Source organism: Schistocerca americana, chromosome 2 (assembly GCF_021461395.2).
Source record: "Schistocerca americana isolate TAMUIC-IGC-003095 chromosome 2, iqSchAmer2.1, whole genome shotgun sequence".
Lineage (NCBI taxonomy): Eukaryota > Metazoa > Arthropoda > Insecta > Orthoptera > Acrididae > Schistocerca > Schistocerca americana.
In genome coordinates, this window is record NC_060120.1 from 289,293,276 (window position 1) to 289,315,377 (window position 22,102).

Sequence of the window (22,102 nt, forward strand, 5' to 3'; positions counted from 1 at the left end):
TAGTTCTAATAGAAATAATGCATAACACGTGATATATAATTCTGCAATAATGTTGTAAACATGTCAGGATTGGCCAGGAGGGGAAAGCCGTAGGCACCCGTTGAGGTGAAAAATCAAACGTATTTTCAGTGCATGGATGTTTAATGCCATAAAAAGCAAAGGCAGGCCTGAGAAGCTGCCGAAAATGAATTGGCTGCCGCCCAAGAGAGCAGGAGAGGAGAACGTCTGGTCAGGTCAGAAGCTGCCAGCAGAAGAGACCGGACGGCATGTCCGCTCCCAACGGCTGGCCGTGGTTCCACCCCCACTTGATCGCTTCAAAACCTCCCTACTGGTCGGCCAAATCGAAGACGCACAGTTCAGTAGCATTACCACGTCAGCAATACGTGAGTGTAGCTGCTGATTGCTCAACAGGTAAATTTCAAAGTGGTTCTGTCCGGTTTCTTGCAACGTGACTGATCTGCTACAATCTTGTACACAAACAAATCTCCCACACCTTATCATTCCAATCTCCCACCACATCAAAAATCCCCACTGTCCGGCCACAGAACAGTGTTCCCCTTGCAACTCAGTACCACCCAGGACTGGAGCAACTGAATTACATTCTCCGCCAGGGCTGACTACCTCTCGTGGTGCCCTGAAATGAGGAATATCCTGGCCACTATCCTTCCCACTCCTCTCACAGTGGTATTCCGCCATCCACTGAACCTACACAATATACTCGTCCATCCATACACAATCCTTGCTCCCAACCCTTTACCCCATGGCTCATACACCCGTAATAGACCTAGATGCAAGACCTGTACCATACATCCTCCCACCACCACCTACTCCAGTCTGACCACAAACATCACCTATACCATCAAAGACAGGGCTACCAGTGAAACCAGTCATGTGATCTACAAGCTAAGCTGCAGCCACTGCACTGCATTCTATGTGGGCATGACAACCAACAAGCTGTCTGTCCGCATGAATGGCCACTGACAAACTGTGGCCAAGAAACAAGTGGACCACTCTGTTGCTGAGCACGCCGCCAAATATGACATCCTTCATTTTAATTACTGCTTCACAGCCTGTGCCATATGGACCCTTCCCAACAACACCAGCTTTTCTGAATTGCGCAGGTGGGAACTTTTCCTGCAATATAGCCTATGTTCCAATAACCCTCCTGGCCTCAACCTCTTTTAGCCATTGACCTCTCCCATCCAGCCCCCTCCCTGTTCCCATTCCAGCACTATACAGCCCTCATGCCTCCATTGCAACAGCCGTTATACGTTATATTTCTCTCCTCTTCAGGTATCCCCCCCCCCCCCCCCCCCCCCTCCGCACTCCCTCTAACCTTCTGACTACACATAGCTGCCCTACCCTTTTTCCAACTCGTCCCTCTGCGCTTTCCAACAGCACGTCACTGCCCGCCATGCCTACCCTACCATCCCTCCCCCTTCCCACCTCAGCCTCCTTTTTACCTCCAACCAGTCGCCACTCCCATCATGCGCCGCTGCTGCTGCTTGCACTGTAGTCCAGTTGCCTGAGACAGTAGTCGTGTGTGTGAGCTGCATTTGCGTAAGTGTGTACGCAGTTTATTCTGACAATGGCCTTACTGGCTGAAAGCTATATTTGTGACAGTCTTTTTGTTGTGCCTACCAGCGACACGCATCTGAGCTGTATGGTGAGTAGCAACAGTCCTTTTCATAATATTGTCTACATTTTGGTAATACACGGAGAAGTAAAATAAACAGAAGGAAATTCTTTATATTTATTTTTATTTTCATCAGCCTTTTGGCTTATATAACCTGTTGAACGTGGTACCTCTCACAATTTTTAATCATCATCCTACCAGGACAGCTATGAAACTTACATCTTCATTGTCGCAAATATTCGGATGGCATTTATTTGGTAATAAATACGCAACCAGTCGCATTTTTATGGTTTATTCAACCATGAACATGTTTTTGAACCACCGCACGCTCATCTTCAGATGGAGGTGTTATCGAAACATGATCTTGTGGATCAAGTGTAGCTAGATGCAGTGCTGGTGTATCTGGCAGAAATTATGGAAATCTGGTAATCGGCAATGAAACATTTACGAATCCGAAAGTTTCTTTATGTTTTAGGTACTTACAGTGCACTGCCTTGTGATATTCACATCAGACTGCTTCTTATAACATGTATTATTACACTATGTACACAAATAAACACAATATGTAGCTACACTTGGTGTTCATGGTTGAATAAATCATAAAAAGGGACTGATTGCATATTTATTACCAAATAAATGCCAGTTTAAATCACAGTCGCAGTTGGTTGTCCACAATGGATATACTGAAAATATTTGGCTGTTTCTTCTGAATATATTGAGATTTCTGAGGTTGTGAATACACTGGGACCTGAGATCACAGCTGCTTTCTTTTCTTTTTTTCCTTCTTTTCCTGAATACATTGCGGATTTCGTTTCTATACTGACATGAGAATGCTGCAATGTCTCTTTCTTCCATACGTATCATCTGCTTGCTGCTCTTGCACTGGCTGTGTAGAACCGTAAGCTGACACATCCTTTATTTTTCTCATCCTATCTAGCAGTGAGCATCGACAACATTAATGCACGAAATGCTTAAGTACACCACTGGCCCCAATCTAGACTTTTAGCATCTTCTGCAGGAAATGAGTATTTGACCAGTTCTAAAGACAGTTCGACTGTACTGCAGATGGATTCACGCAAATTGCAGTCTAAACAAGGTAGAAATCCATAAAGAGCCAAAGTATGAAGTATAGATTCTCATGGTTGACAGCACAACAAAATCAACACTCCCCTGGTGTCACTGTTCTCCTCCAACATCTGCAGTGCTGTGCTTGAGCAACATAGGAAACAAACAGTAATATCTTCTAGGGTGCATGTCATATATAACAACAATAACTAGTACATAAATAAAAGATCGCAATGTTGATTCAGTTCAATTCTCGAACTTTCACTTGTTCCTCAATCTAGTGACATCGACTGGTATTATCTTCACAATGGGTCTTTCCACTGTAATTTATTCTTGTGATTACAACTGCTTTCAGTTTAATGTGATTTATTTCGTATGTTAGACATTTAATTCTAGATTAATTTTCTTTCTCCTTTCATCTGAATGTCACTATCTTGGTCTAAAGCTGATTAAAAGCCGGAAATGTTTTTCCTTGGAATTCTAATATGAGAACAGTGACCAAATTTTTCATTAGGAACACACTCAGGAAATCATTAGGGTCTCATAACCAAATGAAATACTGACTTGGGTTCTGAATGATGAAAAACAAAATTTCAGCCTTTGAATGTTACCTTTACTTAAAATAGGCTTAAATGTATGTATACCACACCCGAACATGTATGGAAACTTTTACTGAAAACCAGTTCAAATTCAACGAAAGTTTGCTCACGTTAATAGAATTTAATACTATTTCATCCTGTGTTTCACAAAATTGTCTGTTTTTAAGCAGAGCTTTATACTGTTGAAGAGGCTAGTTCATAGTTTCTCACTTATCCATCTCTTGCACTAGTACCACATGTCAAACATCAAGTGATTGTGCAAGGTCGATATTATATCGAGTGCTTTGGCATATTGAGAATCCTCGGGCCTATTCACATGCAAGTATTGTTTGATAGGCTCTACCCTTTGGAATTCTTCAAAATAAATTTGTAAAACCTCAATAGCCAAAGATGCTTCTTGGAACGTAAGATGACACTATATTAATCTCTTAAACAATGTCAAAATGTTGATCTCGGCAGCAGTAGTTTAATCTTCAAATATAAGACAACTCTGTATTTTTCAAATTACAAATTTGGGAGGAAACCTCATCTTATAATTGGGTCAGTACGGTACTTGGGGCAAGTGGCAAGGGTGGCAGTACGACAAAGCTGACAGTCATTATAAACTATCAATATTAGCATCAAATCCACAATTTTCAGGGTCATTTTCCCATATAACCATTTCATGAGTATACCATGCATATTGGGAATCGAGTAAAACATTAAATCTCCGACATCGCTGCGGCCGCAAAAAGATCCTGCAAGGACGGGACCATTGACGACTCAAGAGAATTGTTCAATGTGACGGAAGTGCAATTCTTCCACAAATTGCAGCTGATTTCAAAGCTGGGCCAGCAACAAGTGTCAGCGTGCAAACCATTCAACGGAACACCATCAATATGGGTTTTTGGAGCTGAAGGCCCGCTCGTGTACCCTTGACGACTGCACGACACACTGCTGTACCCCTCGCTTGGGCCCGTCAACACCGACATTGGACTGTTGTTGATTGAAAATATGTTCCATGGCTGGACGAGTCTCGTTTCAAATTGTATCGTGCAGATGGATGTGTATGGGTATGGAGACAACCTCATGAGTCCACGGACCCTACATGTCAGCAGGGAACTGTTCAAGCTGGTGGAGACACTGTAATGGTGTGAGTTGTGTGAGCTGAAGTGATATGGGACCCCTGATACGTCTAGATACGACTCTGACAGGTGACATGTATGTAAGCATCCTTTCTGGCCATCTGCATCCATTCATGTCCATCATGCATTCTGACTGACTTGGGAAATTCCAGCAGGACAATGTGACACTCCACACCTCTAGAATTGCTACAGAGTGGCTCCAGGAATACTCTTCTGAATTTAAGCACTTCTGCTGGCCACCAAACTCCCCAGGACATGAACATAATTGAGCATATCTGGGATGTCTTGCCTCCAACCCCTTGTATTCTTATGGATTTATGGACAGCTCTGCAGGATACATGGTGTCAATTCCCTCCAGCGCTACTTTCAACATTAGTCGAAGCCATGCCACATCGTGTTGCAGCACTTCTGCATGCTCGCGAGGGCCCTATACAATATTAGGCAGCTGTACCAGTTTCTTTGGCTCTTCAATGTACTTTGAAAGAAACAGAATTCTTTCAGAATTTCTATAAGGAACTGAAATGGAAGAAACTTTTTTACCTAATTATTTATTGATGCAGTTCACAATTTTGATGGTGAAATTGGCACAATTGCAGTGCAAACACTTACTAACAAGCATCAAATATGCACTGCCTTCAACTGTAATTTGTGTGTCTTTTTTTTTTAACTTCAACTGCATATAAGAGCACGAGTACAAGAGAAGACCGCTAAAAAAAGTTCCCTGTATTCTGCACTATGATGAGTTCTCAGATATATATTGGTTCCTTTCGGTTCTCTTCACACATTTCAAAGCAAGAATTAATGTAAAAAAGAGACCGCTGCCTGAAAAGCAGAAGCATCAAGTCATCGATAGACACACACACACACACACACACACACACACACACACACACACACACACACCCTTTCACAGTGAAAGCTGGGCGCACAATGCCAGGGTTGCAATTGTGAGTGGGCTAGGGTGGGATTGGGGTTAGTTTGGGGATGGGGAGGGAGGGGGGGGGGTAGGCAGGAAGAGGGTTTGGTGGGAGTGAGTAGCCCTAGCAGCTTACAGGGAGGCAGCCAGTTTGCTGCATGGGAACACAGGAAAAGGGGTGGGGGGTGGCAGGTGCATGGGATATGCATGTGAGCACATGTGAGAGAGCCAGGTGAAGTGGCACATGATTAAAATGATGTGAATTGGAAGGGGATGATAGGACAGAAGAAGGGGCAACTGTTGGGTGGAAGGTATGGAGAAGTGGGTTAATGGAGACCGAGTCCGGAAAAGTTAAGGGAGCAGAGGATGTTTTGCAAGAATTACTCCTATCTGTGTAGTTCGAGAAACTTAGTGATGGGGGGAAGGATCCAGATGGTCCAGGTTGTGAAGCAGCCATTGATATCTAGCTTGTTGTGCACAGCAGCATGTCGTGCCATCAGGTGGTCAACTTTGTTCTTGGCCATTAATTCTGATGGACAGCTGGATGGTTATGATACTAACGTAACAAGCTGTGCGGTGGTTGTATCACAGTTTGTATATGCATTGGCTGCTTTAATATATGGCCCTGCCTCTCATGGGGTAGGATAAGCCTGTGACAGGACTGTAGTAGAAAGTGCTGTGTCGGTGGGTTGGGCAGGTCTTGCACCTGAGTCTTCCAGAGGAATATTGTCTCTGTCCGAAGGGTTGGGAGTGGGAATGGCATAAGGATGGACTACGATGTTATGTAGGTAGGCAATGGAATTCCACCTAAAAATGGGAGAGGCGGGAAGTTTTTAGAGAAAGATGTCCCTCACTTTAGGGCATGATGGTGGGTGATGAAAGATATGCTTCGATTGCTCCAGTCCAGATGATACTGAGTGACAAGGGATGCACTCCTTTGTAGCTGTTTTTTGGGTGTGGTAGGAGGATTAGGTGTGTGTGTGAGAGAGAGAGAGAGAGAGAGAGAGAGAGAGAGAGAGAGAGAGAGAGGAATCGTCTCAATAGCGAAACAATGGCAAGAGACTGCTATTTGTTGTTACTTACACTGCTGCTTTCTTTGATAATAATCAACAAGAACTGGGTGTGATAGAAGATGTTCTGAAGGAGAGTTTAACAAAAATTTTTCTTCATTTGAAAATCTTTCCAGTCGCCTCTTTAGTACATTACATTCCGCACAGAAATTAGTGTCATCTTAGATTTAAAAATCTAGTCAGTTGTCGTGCTTCATTTCTGACTGTATCACTATTCAGCATAAGAATCACTATTCGGCGTAACAATAATACGAATATAAACATGGCATGATATGCATATTCTTCCGTGTTTGCTGTTGTCTCACTATAGTTTCGTAGTTTATTAGGCAGACAGAATTTAAATGAGATAGCAGCAAACACAAAAGAATACATGGCAAAATGTTTATATTCGTATTATTCTGATAGTGAAGAGAATACTGCATGTGATTCACAATTCATAAAAGTTCCTATTAGTAACCATCTCTTGTCATAAGTAGGAAAAAATTCAGAACGTTGAGTTGGCCGTATTGACAAACATCCCAAACAGTCTTGCCAGTCGGATTTTTGTAGTACATTGAAAGGCTGCTACATTCGAAGATGAACAATACGGAATTTGTATTTGCTTCATTAGATAATGTATGAAAATGCAGTGGTCCAAACTCGGGGCGGAGAAAAAAATCTTGTCTTTCACCTTAATTTATTTACTGACGCAGAGGTTTTGGCGCCAGTATTTATCTTTGTGCCTGCAAAGCATGCCTCTGCAGCGCTACATATATGCAACGGCAGAAGTTAATTGTGGCGGCACCTACCAACATTTTACAGAACTTCCGGTTACTTTGCACTCAATTCTAAACCGCAGGCGGTTTTCTGGATTACAAAAACTGGAAAAAAAGTGCGGCTTAGATTCGAGTAAATATGGTAGGTTTGCGGGGGAGGAGGGGGGGGGGGTAGTAGTACCAGTCAGTGAAGGTGCTCTTGAGATCTTCAGCATATCAGGGCAAGGGGGTTCTCATCACAGCAGATGAGTGGCCAGGCTGTATGGAAGGGATTTTTTGGTGTGGAAAGTACGACAGCTGTCGAAACACAGGTACTGCAGGTGGCTGGTGAGTTTGATACGGACAGAGGTGTGGCTGGAGCCATACATCCAGGAAGGTTGAGGAGGACCAGCTGAAGTGACTGGAAGAGAATGCTTTTATGTTGTGAAGGAACGAGTTTAGGGTAACTTGGCCCCGTGTCCAGACCATGATGGTATCATCAATGAACCTGAACCAGATGAGGTATTTTGAGAGGCTACAATGGTTTCCTTTAGATGGCCCATAAAAACTTTGGTATAGAAGGGTGCCATGCAGGTCACCCTGCTGATTTGTTTATATACCTTTTATTTGTTTATATACCTTTTCCTGAACAGAGAAATAGTTGTGCATCAGGATATACTTGGTAAGAAATATGAGGAATGAAGAAGTAGATTTGGAGGCTGAAGGATGTTGGGAGATGCAGTATTCAATAGCAACAAGGTCATGGGCATCAGGGATTTGGCACCAACAGTGATCAGATGGAATCCAGGAGGTAAAGGGTTGAGATGTTGAACAGTTAGTGAAGGAAGGGGTTAGCGCAGTGTGTGTGCATGTGCCCTGTTGGAGACAGCATGTACTCCAAAAGTTAGCAAGTTTTATTCTTTTTGTATCCTTGTCAATGACTCAAGATTTCTGCTTTTTAGCGAGTGGTCTCCATTACTCCTGAGGTATTTACATTTTATCAGAACTTTCCTACCACAATTAAAGTAAGAAATGAATCAATAAGCTATGCACAAAGTCAAACACAACAGAATGTGCAATGCATTTGGTAATAGCTACTGCACAACTGGTTGCTGAGGTTGGAAATGTTTGAGGTATTTAAATACTTTAAAATACAATTTAATTTATAATTTGAATATAATTAAAAAATTATGGCTTAAAGTCAATGTGGTACCAGACTGCAAGTGAATAGCAACTGTGTTCATATACAGGTGTGCTGTTAGTTTTGCCAATGTATGTTTACATATATTCTTTTCCCAAACTGAGCTTTGCTAGATTACAATATTATTAACTGAAAATTATTTCTTATATTTATTTGCAGAAAATAAAGCTATTCTAAATGATCTCCGACAAAAATAGTACCTCAGGGTACAATTCACAGCGAAATAATATTTATTACCTAAATTACCATTTTAGCATTTTGAGGCAGAATTCACAACAACATTCACAAATGTGAATTTTTCAGGTCCCTATTAATGGGAGTAAGAAGGGAAAGACAGGTCCTTATTAAAACTGCGCGGCGCTACGGTTGCAGGTTTGAACCCTGCCTCGGGCATGGATATGTGTGATGTCCTTAGGTTAGTTAGGTTTAAGTAGTTCTAAGTTCTAGGGGACTGATGACCTCAGAAGTGGGTAAGTCCCACAGTGCTCAGAGCCATTTCAACCATTTTTTTTTGTAAATATGTTCAATGGAAGATAAGAAGTAATAAAGCTCTGTGTTCTGCTGTATGTTATATGCAACTCATAAATAAAGTAAAAAATTAAATTTGAAATAATACTGTGTGAACAGTGCTGGAAGGGTGGAGAGTGGGGAGGGGGGGGGGGGGGGGGGGATGGAGGGATGGGGAGGGGAGTGGGGGGTGGAGTGCAACTCCATACAAAAGGGCCTTAAAGTCAGAATGACTACTCAGGAGCAACACAGAACCACATATTACTTAACAACACTAGAGAAGCAATTAAAAATATGTAGATCTTACTGCCATTCTCTCTGCTGTCAACCACTCTTCCTCTTCTAAGCCAGTGTGACGATGAGGATAGTAAGTTACACTAGCTATTACTTTGTTAACCTCATTAAGAGCATTCATCTTTCCATTGAATGAGGAGATCTGAAGCAACCTGGAGAAAAGAAATGTAATATCATCATCATCATCATCATCATCATCATCATCATCATCATCATCTACTTTTGCACTTTTATCTTTTCTTCAGACAAAAAACACATTACCTGAAAAGTATTAAAAATGATCACCACAATTTTTTTGACATTCTAAGCTTTCGCTTTCACGTTATTGGGTTTTAGGGCAAAAGTTACCTGTTCAGACTTCTTCAGGCTTGATTAATTTTAGTTAGAAACACTTTATACAAATTCAATTTTTATTGTTTCAGTGTTTTTCCTCAGCTTCAGTGCACTAAAAATACATAAATTGCTTCATCAGGATGCATTTTTCTTTTATTACAAAACATGCTCATGCTCAGTGATTAAGCTATACTGTGTACATTATTTGCAAAACGTTTCATTCTTAATTAAAGTGCTATCTGAATACATCACTCTTGAGCAAAACTGTATTAAGTCTATAATGACCTAAAAATAAAAAAATTAAAAAAAAAATATTATGTATATTTATTGTTTAGAGCATTACCACAGTACGCTTTACAAATAGAACTAAATGTTTCTGATGAATGATCTGTCAATTTACAAAGTGATCCAGCAGATAGGAATACTAAAGTAATAGCAGTAGTTAAAAAAGGAAGATGGCCACATACACAATCTCCAAGCAGTGGATGGTTTGGGTTGAAACTGCAGAATTACTCATAAATCAACAGTGTCAGTATAAACCATCTCACCAAACCATCCGCTGTTTTAATTACAGTCACAGATTCAATGTCCATAATGCATAAGATTGGGACGGGGGAGACACAAATTGGTCAATACCATAATGTAGCCTTTAAGGACAAATGCCCTAAACAAGCATACTGTGGAGCAAAGTCATGACTGTCATGCCTTTAATGCAAGCTATTGGATGATGAGGCATTTTAAAGTGTGTGTTTTACTTCCTCCCAAATTGTTTTCAGCTCTGCAGAAATAAGGCCAGTGCTAAAAGTAATGAGAAATCAAAGTCTCCAAACTCTTTAGAGGGAGAAATAGCAAGATAATGGAGACGACAATAATCACCTGTCACAATTTAATACTCCTCAATGTCAGTGACTTTGTTGAAAGCAGTAGCAGTATATGCAACTGCCTCTTCTTTATATGGTAGTGGAATTTGGTACTGTCTGTAACATGTGCCACTCCACCTGGTCACAAGAAAGCCAAGTGCTCAAAGCTGCACAAAGCTGCACTACCTCACATTGAGATCCTAGGAAATTATACTCTCCCTACTCAGCTTCATTTGGGAAACAGATTTATCTCATACTTCAATGAATGTAGTTCTCACACAATTTCTGAAGATTGGTAGAAGCAGTGCTTCCCTGAGTAATTACTCTATGATGTCTTCACTTGTTGCATGCTCTGTACAACACTAGTTGACATCTCCTTGAAAACTAGAAAATTCGTTCCACCACCAATAACCAAATCCTGTTGTAGTCAACAGGCTTCAGTATTCAAGTTTCAGACACATGATATCCTCCCACAACTTCACAAATGTTACTTCCAGGGACATTTATTCGCCTTCACATGATCCATCCTGTCACATTATTATAAGGTATCAAACCAGAGAAGTTCTGTGTGACCAGTTTGTACAGGATTTTGGTCAACTTCAAGTTAATACTTCTCAGATCACATTGTTATTGACGTAATGACTAGACTATTTCCACATTTAGAAGTCAAGTGCATTGTTCAATACACAGGGATGAATTAGAAATACACCGTTCCGCCTCCAAACCTACACACATATATATATCAGCTGTATCTCACGAAGAAAGGGACTAAAGAACAGATGCAATGACTTCTGACAGATTAATGTGTGTGTATTAATTTCAATAAACATTAAAATATTTCTAAACAACCTGTTTTCTAGCTTTTTGGGTACTCTTCTATGTGAACGCTTTTTTCATGTTTCTGAGGAATTCCTCTGCAGCTGTTTTTTGGGGGTGGAGGGAGGATTAGGAGTGTGTGTGTGTGTGTGTGTGTGTGTGTGTGTGTGAGGACATGCAATACGTGCACAGCCCGTGCGGATTGTTGCTGCTGCATCTCATGCCCCAAATTATTCCCATCGATAATTATATTTATTCCTACTTATCCTATTTTGTACTTCACCCTCTCATATTTTGCCCTCTATTTTCCATGATGAGCTGTGCCACATGCATTTGGGATCTACCAATCCTCTTTCCCCCTCTCTTCCCTCGTCCCAACACATGCAAACTTGCATACGTCATCCATTCCTTTTCTAGCACGTTTCTGTTCGTTTTTAACATATTTGTGTGTATTTTTACACAGTTTTACACATTTTTTGCAGATTTGTGCATGTTTTTGCATGTCTTTATGTATTGGTAAGCCCCTTTTCTGTTACCACACTCCTCTCACAATTGTGACACCTTTGTTTGCCTATTTCATCATACCCAATTCCCCTATGCCACTCTTACCATGATGGGCCCCTGCTCCATCTTTCTGCAATAGTTTGCAAAAGTATGCCTTTCCCTATCCAGAATCCGAGCCCACATCCTGCGGAATCCCCCTCAACGGCCTAAACATACTATGTCCTTTCTCTGGATCCCACCCTCCTCCTACTTTCACAATGAGCTTCAACTGTTCAGTATCAGACATTCCCTGGCCCACACAAACCTGGCACTTGTGCATAGCCTGGTTTTGTTTTGTTTGGTTTTAGGGCGCAAAAACGACTGGGGTCATACGCACCCAGGTCAAACTATAGAACACGCTTAGCTGCTATTGTGTGCATAGCCCAGATGTGAGCAACTACATCTCCAATATGTTTTCATAATGACATCTATGTAGGCCTGATCCCATTTTGCATTCATTACAATACATCACATGTCTCAACGAGGATACCGTAAATATTTGATGAGGGCAGTTATTTGCTGGGATGTTCTGTATGCTTGGTATCTCACATACCTACCATCACCTAATATTCTGCCAATATGAAGATGCCCGAATTAGGCGAAAACACAGCATTGGTAAATAAATAATAAATACATCCCTGCAACCAAGACTGTTTGTTTCTTCATATCAAGAAAGAGACCAGAATCCTGGGCCAATGGCTTCCTTCTTCATCATGACAACATTCCGTGTCCCACATCACTTTTGATTCGCGAGTTTTTGGCTGGAAAAAGTGTTCCTGTGCCCACATTTGCCTTATCAGATTTTGTACCATGCAACTTCTTGTTCTTCCCAAACATTAAAAACATGCTTAAAGGAAAACGTTTTGACACCATTCCTGACATTAAGGGGCCACGACAGAGCAGCTGAATGTCGCTGGTGAAGTGGACCTGGCAATATAAAAAGATGTGGCGAGTATCGTGTAGTTAGCAGTGAAGCAGGAACAGCTTAATGTGTGTGTGTGTGTGTGTGTGTGTGTGTGTGTGTGTGTGTGGGCGCGCGCGTGCGTTGGACAATGACTTTTGCCTGTCTGCTGCTCAGTACCATCTCCTCGTAAGTACTGTTACGTTATATAAATAATTATGTATATTCTGCTCTAGCTGTCACAAGGAATTAAAAACACTTGATCAATGAAGACTAAGATGAATTACGGATTACAAATCCTAACAGATTGTAGAGCACCATATGTACACTGTTAAAAGAGAAAGTATAGGAAACTAAAAATTGGTTTTCTAAGGCATGTGCTGAAAAAGCTAGGAAAGCTTAGTATAATAAATGAAATACTGAAACAAAAAACCGAATCATCTGGAATGAAACCTTTACTCTGCAATGGAGAATGCACTGTTTTTACACTTCCTGACATCTACACCTCCATCTACATTCACATCTACAACATTACTCTGCAATTCACACTTGTGTCTCCACCAATCCATTCTTCAGGAGCATGTGGGAAAAATGAACACTTAAATCTTTCCTTGCGAGTTCCAATTTCTCCTATTGTAGTGTGATGATAATTTCTCCACATTTTCACATTCGGGGAGAAAGGTGGCAATTGAAATTTTGTGGAAAGATCTCACCAAAACCCAAAAAGTGTGCATGTTTTAATGACTAACACCCCAGCTTTGCATATTCTATGCATGAACATACTCCTCTCTCTCTCTCTCTCTCTCTCTCTCTCTCTCTCTCTCTCTCTCTCTCTCTCTCGATTATACAAAATGAGCGGCCATTGTTGGAACTTCTTGATGTCTTATGTCAATGCTATCTGGTATGGATCTCCTACCATGTAGTAGTACTCCAGAAAAGGATGATCAAGCATAGTGTCAGCAGTCCTTTAGTAGATTTGTTGTACCCTCTATGTGATCTCCCAACAAAATGCGGCCTGTGATTCACCTTACCCACAAATTTTCTATGTGATGGTTCCAATTTAAATTGTTCATCAATTCTAATCCCTAGATATTTAGACAAATCTAAACACTTAAACATCCCCATGCACGTGGTCTGTCTGTTGCTGAACATTTCCTTAGTCAGCACTCACCTGATTCCAAACCCATGACATCCTTCCCACTCACCTTCATCAACTTTATGCTTAACAACAACTGCTTTACTTTTGAGGGTCCGACATGCAAGCAGATCAGGAGCACGGCCTTGAAACCAGGATGGCTCCTTCCTATGCTAACCTTTTAACAGTTCACTTGGAGGTGGACTTTCACAGGAACTGTATGCCTTCAGCCCCTGGTTTGGTTTAGATACATTGACGATATCTTTGGCGTAAGGACTCATGGTGAAGCTGCCCTGTTCAAATTCTTGTAATCTCTAAATACATTCTCCAACCTAAATTTCACATGGTCCTACTCCAAATCCCATACCAGTTCCCTTGATTTGACCTCATTCTCACTGAGGGTCAGCTACATCATTTTGTTCACACTGAAGCTACTAACAAACAATAGTACTTACATGCCGACAGCTGCCATCCTCTCCAAATCAAATGTTCCCTCTCATACAGCCATGGCGTTCATGGCAAACATATTTGTTCAGATGCAGACCCTCTACAGCAATACTCTACCATTCTCACCTCAGCCTAGATCAAAAGCAGATTTTTCCTGAAATCTCCCTACCCTATGGCTATCCCCACTCTAAGACTTGCCCTATGCACCCTCCTACCATGACCTATAGCAGCCCTGTAACTGGCGCAACATATGCTATCAAAGGGACAGCCACCAGTGAAACAATACGTCGTATACCAGCTGTTAAGCAAACATTGTTTGCCCTTTTATATTAGCGTGACAACCACCAAATTATCAGTCAGAATGAATGGGCATAGGCAGAGGGTGTATACTGGCAAAACACAATATCCTGTTGCAGAGCATGCTCTACAACATGACAGTCATGACCCCTGTGACTGTTTCATCACTTGTACACTTGAATTCTTCCCTGAGACACCAATTTCTCAAAACTCCATAGGTGAGAAATGGCATTACATGTCCTTGGTTCTTGCTACCCACGTGGCCTTAATTTATGGTAATTTCTTCAATCTCTGAATTTCTTCATGGTTACTATTCTTCTCTGTGTTCCCTCCAGTCTATCTTATTTTCTGACCTTCAATTCCCCCTCCACCTCTACCACATGCAATACACTTTATCTTTTTGTTCTTAGTAACTTAAACTGATCTCTGTCTTGCATATTACCCATCAACCACCTTTAAACTCTCAATCCTGGTGCAGTCCTCAATAACCAGTCTCCTTATCATCCCAACTGGTACATCTCCCCTGACATGGGGTTCTCGGACACTTCTCTGAACTCTCTCTCCATGTCCTAAACCTCAACAGTACTCTTCCTTTTCCTTCAACCCCTCTGCCTGAAGAGGTCACTGGCTCCAAAAGCTTGCAAATGTCAAATCATTTTATATATGTGCTCTCCTGCTGTTGCTTGGTGATTAGATTGTTTTATTTATCCAATTGCATGTTTTCACAAAGTGGTTATTTTCATTGACACAAATTTATATCATGTAACATGCAGATGATATTTAATGGATTTCTTTTATTACTCATGGGGTGGGCCTCATGAGTTTTATTACTCAGGGCCCATTACCACTTTTCGAACCACGAAGATATCCCGGGTAATTATTTGATACTGCGTTTTGATCTTCTGACAAGTCTACCAGATGGCTAACGACAACATCATCTGCAAACAAGCTAAGACGGCTGCTCAGTTCATCTACTAAATGATTTATATTGATTAAGAACAGAAGAGACCCTTAACACTTCCTTGGAGAATGCCAGGTATCACTTCTGTTTCACTTAATGACTTTCTATCAATTACTATGAACTGTGTCCTAGCTGACAAGAAATCCCAAATCCAATGGTATAACTCAAGACTGTACTCCATGGGCACACAATTTTATTAGAAGCTGCTTGTGAGGAATGGAGTCTAAAGTCTTGAAAATCCAGGCATATGGAATTCAAAAGTCGATAGCACTCATTACGTTGTGTGAATAAATGGCCAGTGGTGTTTCACAAGAACAATATTTTCTGAACGCTTGCCATCTGTGTTAATAAATCTTTTTCTTTGAGGTAATTCAGAACGTAGTCCCAGGTTTGAGTCTCAGCCCCCCCCCCCCCCTCCCAGACACACACACACACACACACACACACACACACACACACACACACACACTTAATCTGCTAGGAAGCTTCATAAAACATAATGAGAGTGAAAGCTCAAAATTACTGGAAAATGAGACACTTTACTAAAAAAAGATCTTGCTTAGCGCAAAAAAAGAAAATCTGGCAACACTTTTTTCCAAAAGAAACTTATTCCATGTTGCAAGATTTTCCACAAGCATTGTCTTCGTGCTTATCCCACTGCTCGCTGTTTCCTCTAAGCAGCTGGGGCTGTTAAAAATATGGAAGGAAGGAAGGAAGGAAGGAAGGAAGGAAGGAAGGAAGAACATCTAAAGTTGCTGCTTGGAAAACTCAAAAATCCCAACAAACCACCAACCAACACATACTCACTTTGAAAATGTACACTACTACTTACAAGATGGCCATGAATATCTCACCTGAGTATCATCTTCAGTCTGAATATTTCGAGGTTCTTTATCATCTCTTCCTGGTTAGGAACACGAGATACCAAACATTTTGCTGCCTTTATGATAGCAGATATTGCATCATTTTTTGATTCATTCTTTGCTTCTTTCTTCAGTTCATCATCTGTCAGATTATCCAGAATCCCAGGAATCATTTCCTAAAGGAATGTAAAGTAATTAGCTTTCATTAGAACATGCAATTTTTCTGTTACCCATATTTTTGGTGAAGGGCTTACTGAATGATGATCTAATTTTGGAACACAAAATTAAGGCTAACATTGCCTTTTTAATTCCATGTTACTACACAGCATATGTTCTGACACATAATTCTCCAACTTAAAACCTCACTACCCCCCCCCCCCCCCCCCCAATTGCCACAACAATAATTCATGGCATTTGGTTAAAGTTCCAGAATCAGAAGATAATTCCGCAAGGAACAAGATGATAGTAAGAATCTGTGACAAAACTAAACAAAGTAAGTAGTCATACACAAAAGACATAAATAGTAGTGTGCTGATAACAGAACTTGTCAAGCACTTTACAAAATTTAGAACAACCTACCAATCACGGTGGTGACGATAGAAATCAAATTATTACATAGTTTTTCATTAATCAGGTATTAAATTGATCAATTTTATTTCAACTTACATGTTAATCAGCTTTTTTTGGCACTATCTAAAACACTTCTATTTACATTTACGCATTACAAACTATCTGAGCAAACACAATGGAAGTGAGGTATTACTAATATTGCTCATTTCCTCCTCCTTTTCTTTCCTGATATTGTGCTCAAGAAACAACTGTCCAAATGCTTCTTTGTGTGCCATAATTTGACAATCATCACTGTGGTCCTTGCATGACATACACGAAGATGGAGAAGAGGTGTGGGAGGGATAACAAGTTCTTAGAATTCTTTGTACGGCCTGGCTTACTGAATTTTACAAGTACCTCTTTGCTCTGATCTTACTTGTACTGTCTTCCACTCGAGTTTCATCACGGTTATTGTAATGCTCTCCAACAGGTCAATCAAACCCATTATAAATCATGTTGCTTGTTCCCAACTGAACATTTCTTAGTCATTCATACTTCGTAGCAATGCAAAAATCGTGTTATAATCTTATGATTTTACAAGTAAATATTTTTCTAAGGAATTCCAGTCTGTTATAACAACTATCAAGAAGGCAGGAGGGAAGAGAACGTAAGGCAATCAGCCCCCCTTCTGTCAGCAACATCTTTACTTTTTGCTGCTTCAGTCAATTACGTAACTTTATTGGATTATCTGTGTGGCCAACCATGTCAATTATCAAAACATTTTTGATTAAAAAAGATTAAAAGGCCCATTTCTGCTCTGTTTCTAAATGGACAAGAAAACAACATTGGAACACACCTTTTCAGAGATTTGAGGGATAAAATTATTTTGGTGAGTTAAATAGCTGATACAACCTACATGACTAATATGCAATTCACAGTTATGCGCTTGTTGGAGGATTCATCAAACTACCTTCAGATTACCTCTCTACCGACCTAAAAGTGAGCAGGGAAAAAATGTACATTTAAACATTTCTGTGTTTCTACAGTGATCATTCTCCTTAGGTAGGCTGGTGCCAACAAAATATTTTTGCATTCAGAGGAGAAGGTTGGTGATTAAGATTTGATGGAAAAATCTCATCGCAATGAAAAAAATGCCCTCATTTTAGCGATTACCACCCCAATTTGCATATGATATCCACGATACTCTCTCCCCTATTTCACTGTAACACAAAATGACCTGTCCTCTTCTGGTCTTTTTCAGTGTTCTCCATAAACCCTATCTGGTAAGGATCACACACAACTCCAGAAGAGGACAGACACACACTGTAGGCAGTCTCTTTAGCAGACCTGTTGCACCTTCTACGCATTCTGTGAGTTTGTGAACACTTGACTTTGGTTAGAAAACTGACTTTCAGGCAATAAAAGAAATTAAAATATCATTTAACCTGTTCATCCTGAGTAATAAGGAGCAATCTGTAAATATTCAACTTCAAGGAAGATAATTTCTCAGCCAATATCACATCTGTAAAATCTTTAGAATGACCATTCTTAGTAAAGCAGAAAGCTTTAATTACGACAGTCTTTTCGTTGTGCCTATCTGCGACTCAGAATCTCTGCTATATGGTGAATAGCAACTTCCCTTTCCATAATATTTTTACATTCCATCCTGAATATTCCATTGTTGAATTATAGATATAAATGTACTCCATTTCTTAAGTAGCTGGACATTTGATGTAAGATGCATTGGCATGTCAATCTACCTGGCTAAAGAAGATATAGAGTACACTATTAGCTCTAATTGGACATTTGTTTTAACCCTTACCAAGGGATGTAAACTGTGGAAGTGTATTGTCAATAAATGTTACTGTGTAGTTACTACATCTTGTATGTGAAGTACAGAGATAGAATTTTGAAATATGACTCAAGCTGCAGTTCTTCTGATACGTTGTCTTTTTTGACTTATTGTTTTACCTCTTTATGGTAACATATGATATTTCTGTAGCTAGAAAATATTTTCACTTTTACCTGCTATAAAAAGAAAATTTTATAACTGTGTACGAGTTAAAACACTTTTATGAAGACTGCATATTTATATCTGCAACTGACAATGACACGAATACACAAGCAACGTCTAGTGGCACTCAGTGTCAACATGTTTTCTAGTAACTTTAGTTGCCCTTCAGTTTAGTGGTGCTCCTGTATCAGTGATGCACTCTGTGACTTGTAATATGAGGTGGATGCACTTGGCAAACCATACAGTAAAAACTGGTTTTAACTTCCACATGCCAATGCATCTAATGTTAATTATCTGGCTAATTAAGATATGGAGTACAATTGTAGCTCTAACTGGGCACTCGTATTAAACTTTACTGAAATGTGTTTAACAACAACTCACTTTTATATGTTGTATTTGTATGCTATCTATCAGAAGTTAATGTGCACTATTCACAGACCAGATGGTGGTAATTCTGCTTTACGAAAACCAATCACTATAAATAAAGGTTTTACATATGAGATCTTGGCTGAGAAAATGTCTCCCTTCAAGTTAAAACAATTATCTGTGCCAGAATTTTTATTTTCTTCCACACCATGTTTGAAGGACCTGTAAACTCTTATTCAGGTGGATCAGTTAATTGCATCATATTTCTGTTTGCTGGATGTAGCCATAATTGTACTTCATTTCACTACAAATAAGGTCTACTTTTGCCATTTGCTATTTTAACTGGGCACTGAAATTATAAATTACAAAAACTGTCAATAGACCAACTCAAACTATTATGTCAGCATATTTATTAATTTTTTTGGTTTGGTGATTTTGGAGCCACTTTATGATTAAAATCACTCAAAAATAGATAGCAGCAAAAGTTACGGTGCATCACCTAGTATGCTTGAGAAGCTTCAAGTTCATTGCCACTGTCTCAGGTTTGTCACTGAGTGTGTTCCACCCATGTTTTCTGTCAGAAACAAAAATTTCAAGTTCTTCATAGCAGTACAGTTTATGAACTGTGGTTAGTTAGTGAAGAACTATTAGATTAGAATCTATGTTGTCAATCTCAAACAATGGAAACTCCTGGTTGGAAAATCAACAATTATGAAATGACAGATTGCTACTCACTGTAAAGACGACACATTGAACTGCCGTTAAGATACAACAAAAAGACTGCACACACTATGCTTTTGGCCAAAGCCTTCTTCAGAAAAGAAAGGAAACACAAAATTTCACACGAACAGGTACACCTCATGCACACACAGCCACTACCTCCAGCTGCTCTGGTCAGACAGCAACTACTATGTTGAACAAAAGCAGCAATCAGGAATGGGACAGAGAAGGGGGAGGGATATAAGAGTAAGAGTGGGCGGAAAGACGAGCACTGTCTGTGGAGCAAGCAGGGACTAGAAGGCAGCAACAAAAGGCTGTTAGGAGCAGCACTGGGAGGCTGTGAGTTGGGGGACTGGGGAGCTTGGTGGAGGGGGGAGCTTGGTGGAGGGGGGAGCTTGGTGGAGGGGGGAGCTTGGTGGAGGGGGGAGCTTGGTGGAGGGGGGAGCTTGGTGGAGGGGGGAGGGGGCGGGGGAGGGAAGTGGAAAAGGAGAGGAACACAGAGGGGAAAAGACCAGTGAGTGTGTTGGCAGGTAGCAGTGCACAATCAGGGTCAGAGCAGAAAAGCTGGTGGTGGTGGTGGTGGTGGTGGTGGTGGTAGAGAGCAAGATCCAGATGGTCCACATTGTAAACCACCCTTTAAAGCCATGCATGTTATGTTTAACTACATGTTGTGCAACAGGGTGGTCCACTTTGCTCCTGGCTGCAGTTTGGCGGTGGCCATTCATTCTGGTAGACAGCTGCTTGGTAGTAATACCAATCTAAAAAGCTGTGCAATGATCGCAGCAAAGCTGATACATGACTTGGCTACATTTGTGGATGGCCTGATCTCTGATGGTGTGGGGTAAACCTGTGACATGACTGGAACAGTAACTGCTGCATGAGTGGATTGGGCACACCTTGCACCTGGGTCTTCCACATATATGATCCTTGTGGCTAGGGGATGGGACTGGGAGTGGCACAGGGAATGACTAGGATGTTGTGGTGGTCGACTGCGGTGCCTGTCTGTGTAGGCCTTCAGCATAATAGGCAAAGTAGCTGTAGTCATTGCAGATACACTGTTTCTAGATGGCCACACTTTCCACGGATCCCATCCCTCCTTTCAATATGATCTACACCGTTTCAGAGTCCACCACTCGCTGACCCTTACAAACCCAGTACTGCAAAAACAAATCTCCATGGCACGGCCATTGATGCATCAACTCTGCGAAATACGGCCACTGTGCAACTCCTGCTACATATGTCACGTTTCTGCAATCAAAACGCTTGCTCTCAATCATCTGGAAGAGCATTCCACACACCACCTCCATAAATTATCTAACCTGTTGACACCCTACTGCTACCTTGTGGTACCACTGTCCAACCTCGATCCCAACCCACAGTGTTCTTCCTCGTCAACCCCTCATAACACCAGAGCCTACCTAACTGACCTTTTCAACTTGTCACATCTCCAAAAACTCCCTTCCAACACGCCAACAAATCCAGAGCCGAAACATTTCTGTAACACTAGTGTTAAACAGTCCACCAAAAATCTCAGCCCCACAGAAGTTTGTCCTATTCAAATCTCTAACCTTTACCACTGCACCCAAATTTAACAATGTTGCACTTGTCAAAGCCCCAGCTGCCTCCTCCCGTTCCCTGTCGTGGAAACACTTCTTTACCACCAATCCCTCCAACAAATCTAATTTGAACACTGAAACCTGCCTCTACCAATTCATACTACCATCCAACTATTATCTCCCCCCCCCCCCCTTCCCCATCCCACTTGACCACACCCTGGTCACTTTCAAGAACACCAACCTTTCAGCACAAAAAAGGACAGCCATACACAGCCTCAAAACAGATCCAGCCCTAATAATCCTACCTGCAGACACAGGTTTCACCAATTCTGCTACAAATCGCAGATACCACCAGGTGGAAGGCTTCTGCCAATTGTCTTACTAATCTCTCCATAAACTATGCCAGAGTGATCCCATCCCAGAAGTTCAATATAACATCCAATTACTGCTTAAAGTCTTAGGTCCTTCTCAGAACCTCTTCCCTGAAACCATTTCCCTCTTCACCCCTACGACACTTTGTACCCCAACCTTCTACGTACTCCACAGACCAAACAAACATGGACACCCCATTGCAGCTGGTTATTGTGCCCCCAAT

General features: G+C 41.0%; 1 protein-coding gene across 1 annotated transcript in view; it reads right to left on the minus strand.

Annotated features, from left to right (window-relative positions):
- The window catches only part of LOC124594839 (probable ubiquitin carboxyl-terminal hydrolase FAF-X), a 300,957-nt gene that overhangs the window by 224,966 nt on the left and 53,889 nt on the right, over nt 1-22,102 (minus strand). The window contains exons 7-8 of the mRNA XM_047133291.1: nt 16,294-16,478; nt 9,160-9,298 (exon numbers count right to left, since the gene is read on the minus strand). Coding sequence (XP_046989247.1) covers nt 9,160-9,298; nt 16,294-16,478 — 324 coding nt within the window. The remainder of the gene's footprint in view (nt 1-9,159; nt 9,299-16,293; nt 16,479-22,102) is intronic.